Source organism: Peromyscus maniculatus, chromosome 23 (genome assembly GCF_049852395.1).
Source record: "Peromyscus maniculatus bairdii isolate BWxNUB_F1_BW_parent chromosome 23, HU_Pman_BW_mat_3.1, whole genome shotgun sequence".
Taxonomy (NCBI): domain Eukaryota; kingdom Metazoa; phylum Chordata; class Mammalia; order Rodentia; family Cricetidae; genus Peromyscus; species Peromyscus maniculatus.
The window spans coordinates 26,921,395-26,924,470 of record NC_134874.1 but is presented as its reverse complement, the minus strand read 5'-3'; the positions used below and the strand labels follow the sequence as shown (position 1 = coordinate 26,924,470).

The following is a 3,076-nucleotide window of genomic DNA, read 5'->3' as shown; positions in this document are numbered from 1 at the left end:
GATCCCCATTCCACCCGGAGAAAAAGGGCGCACCTGACATAGGGGAGGTACGCATGAATATGCTTCCGCGGACAGTCGCGTCTGCAAAGCAATGGAAAGGAGATGTCGCCCACACATCTCCAGCGTGGCAGAAAGGCGCGGCACCTTTAAAGCGCGGCGGGGGCGTGCCCGGCGAGACTGTCCCGCCCCCCCGGGCGTGTCTTCCCGCTGACCACGCCCTCGGGATTCGGAGCGGCGGCGGCGGCCGCTGGCGGAGACCGCGCCGGCTCTGGCTGGAGTGGCGGCGGCAGCAGCGGCGGCGGCGGCGGCGGCGGCAGCAGCGGCTGTTCCTCCAAAGGCGCCGCGCGCTCCGGGACACACGTGGGCGGCCCGGGAGATGGCGCGCGGCTCGCGACGTGGCGCGCAGATCCCGGGACGCGGGATGGAGGGGCGCGAGTGAGCCGGGGCGGCCGCGCCGCGGGGCGATGGCCGTGCCACCGCTGCTCCGCGGGGCGCTGCTGCTGTGGCAGCTGCTGGCGACGGGCGGCGAGGCGCTGGAGATCGGCCGCTTCGATCCGGAGCGCGGCCGGGGTCCTGCACCGTGCCAAGCGGTGGAGATCCCCATGTGCCGGGGCATCGGCTACAACTTGACCCGCATGCCCAACCTACTGGGCCACACGTCGCAGGGCGAGGCGGCTGCGCAGCTGGCCGAGTTCGCGCCTCTCGTGCAGTACGGCTGCCACAGCCACCTGCGCTTCTTCCTCTGCTCGCTCTACGCCCCCATGTGCACCGACCAGGTCTCCACTCCCATCCCCGCCTGCCGGCCCATGTGCGAGCAGGCTCGCCTGCGCTGCGCCCCCATCATGGAGCAATTCAATTTCGGCTGGCCAGACTCGCTCGACTGCGCCCGGCTCCCCACGCGCAACGACCCGCACGCGCTCTGCATGGAGGCCCCCGAGAACGCTACTGCAGGCCCCACCGAACCCCACAAGGGCCTGGGTATGTTACCTGTGGCGCCTCGGCCCGCGAGACCACCGGGAGATCCAGCCCCAGGTCCCGGCAGCGGTGGCACCTGTGACAACCCCGAGAAGTTCCAGTACGTGGAGAAGAGTCGCTCGTGCGCTCCGCGCTGCGGGCCCGGCGTCGAGGTGTTCTGGTCTCGGCGCGACAAGGACTTCGCGCTCGTCTGGATGGCTGTGTGGTCTGCCTTGTGTTTCTTCTCCACGGCCTTCACCGTCTTCACCTTTCTGCTGGAGCCTCACCGATTCCAGTACCCCGAGCGCCCCATTATCTTCCTTTCCATGTGCTACAACGTCTACTCGTTGGCTTTCCTGATCCGAGCCGTGGCAGGTGCACAGAGTGTGGCCTGCGACCAGGAGGCAGGGGCTCTGTATGTGATCCAGGAGGGTCTGGAAAACACCGGCTGCACCCTGGTCTTCCTGTTGCTCTATTACTTCGGGATGGCCAGCTCACTTTGGTGGGTGGTTTTGACTCTCACCTGGTTCCTGGCTGCAGGCAAAAAATGGGGCCATGAGGCCATCGAGGCCCATGGCAGCTACTTCCACATGGCCGCTTGGGGCCTGCCAGCTCTCAAGACCATCGTGGTCCTGACGCTGCGCAAGGTGGCTGGGGACGAGCTGACCGGGCTCTGCTATGTAGCCAGCATGGACCCGGCCGCCCTCACTGGCTTTGTGTTGGTGCCCCTCTCTTGCTATCTGGTACTGGGCACCAGTTTCCTCTTGACCGGTTTTGTGGCTCTCTTCCATATCCGCAAAATCATGAAGACTGGTGGCACCAACACAGAGAAGCTGGAGAAGCTGATGGTCAAGATCGGAGTCTTCTCCATCCTTTACACAGTGCCGGCCACCTGCGTCATCGTCTGCTACGTCTACGAGCGCCTCAACATGGACTACTGGCGCCTCCGGGCCACCGAGCAACCATGCACTGCTGCCCCTGTGCCCGGAGGCCGCAGAGACTGCTCGCTGCCCGGGGGCTCAGTGCCCACTGTGGCTGTCTTCATGCTCAAAATCTTCATGTCCTTGGTGGTGGGCATCACCAGTGGAGTCTGGGTATGGAGTTCCAAGACTTTCCAGACATGGCAGAGCCTGTGCTACCGAAAAATGGCTGCTGGCCGCGCCCGGGCCAAGGCCTGCCGGGCCCCAGGGGGCTATGGCCGTGGTACCCACTGCCACTACAAGGCCCCCACGGTGGTCTTGCACATGACGAAGACAGATCCCTCTCTGGAGAACCCCACACACCTCTAAGGGACATAGGCTTGGCTATAGGCTCTGACTGCTCCCTCCTTGCCCCCCCCCCCCCCGGAGAGACAGCTGAGGAACAGCTGCCCAGCTGTCAAGGTCAGGCCAGCGAGACACAGGGGGCGAAGGACTAGGGTGGGGGACCCAGTAAGGCTCACAGCCTTGTCCTTCCTCTCGCAGGGAGGGGACCTAGTTGAGGCCCCAGAGGGTCCTAGGATAAGAAGGGGCCTAAGAGGGCAGGGTCCAGTGTGGAGTTTATTTAATGATGTAATTTATTGTGGCATTTCTCTGGAAGCTGTGACTGGAATAAACCCTCGTGTGGCACTGCTGTGTCCTATCTGGGCTGGAAAGTTGGGCAGACAAGACAGAAGGGGGAGAAACTTCATCAACAGCTGGGGGTAAGAGGCCCAGGAGGCTCCGTGAAGGAGAGGGAACCATGGGTCTCTGTGCATTATAGGTGTCCTAGACTGTGTGTGTGTGTGTGTGTGTGTGTGTGTGTGTGTGTGTGTGTGTGTTTGTGTGTGTGTGTTCTCACTTGTCTCAAGACTGAGACCCATGCCTCTGAAGTGGAACAAGGACACCTTCAGGATACTCCGGGAGCCCCTGGGTGTGACAGGGTCACGTCTAGCCCTAGCAGTGCCTTCCAGCCTTTTTGGGGAAACAGGTAAGCTGCTTTTTTACACTTTTCTTAAAAAATAATAATAATAATAAGGGGGCCAAAGCTGTCAGGATGGCGTGGTGGGTAGAGGTGCTTGCCGCCAAGGCTGAGGACGTGAGTTCAGTCGCTGGAACCCCCATGGTGGACGAAGGGAACCAACTCACACCAATTGTTTTTGGAC

General features: G+C 62.4%; 1 protein-coding gene across 1 annotated transcript; it reads left to right on the top strand.

The window, feature by feature from the left end:
- Nucleotides 1-256: 256 nt before the first annotated feature.
- On the top strand, nt 257-2,553 carry Fzd9 (frizzled class receptor 9). Its single transcript, XM_042268480.2, has one exon. The coding sequence runs from the start codon at nt 465-467 to the stop codon at nt 2,241-2,243; it is 1,779 nt and encodes a 592-aa protein (XP_042124414.2). The 5' UTR covers nt 257-464; the 3' UTR covers nt 2,244-2,553.
- Nucleotides 2,554-3,076: the final 523 nt, after the last annotated feature.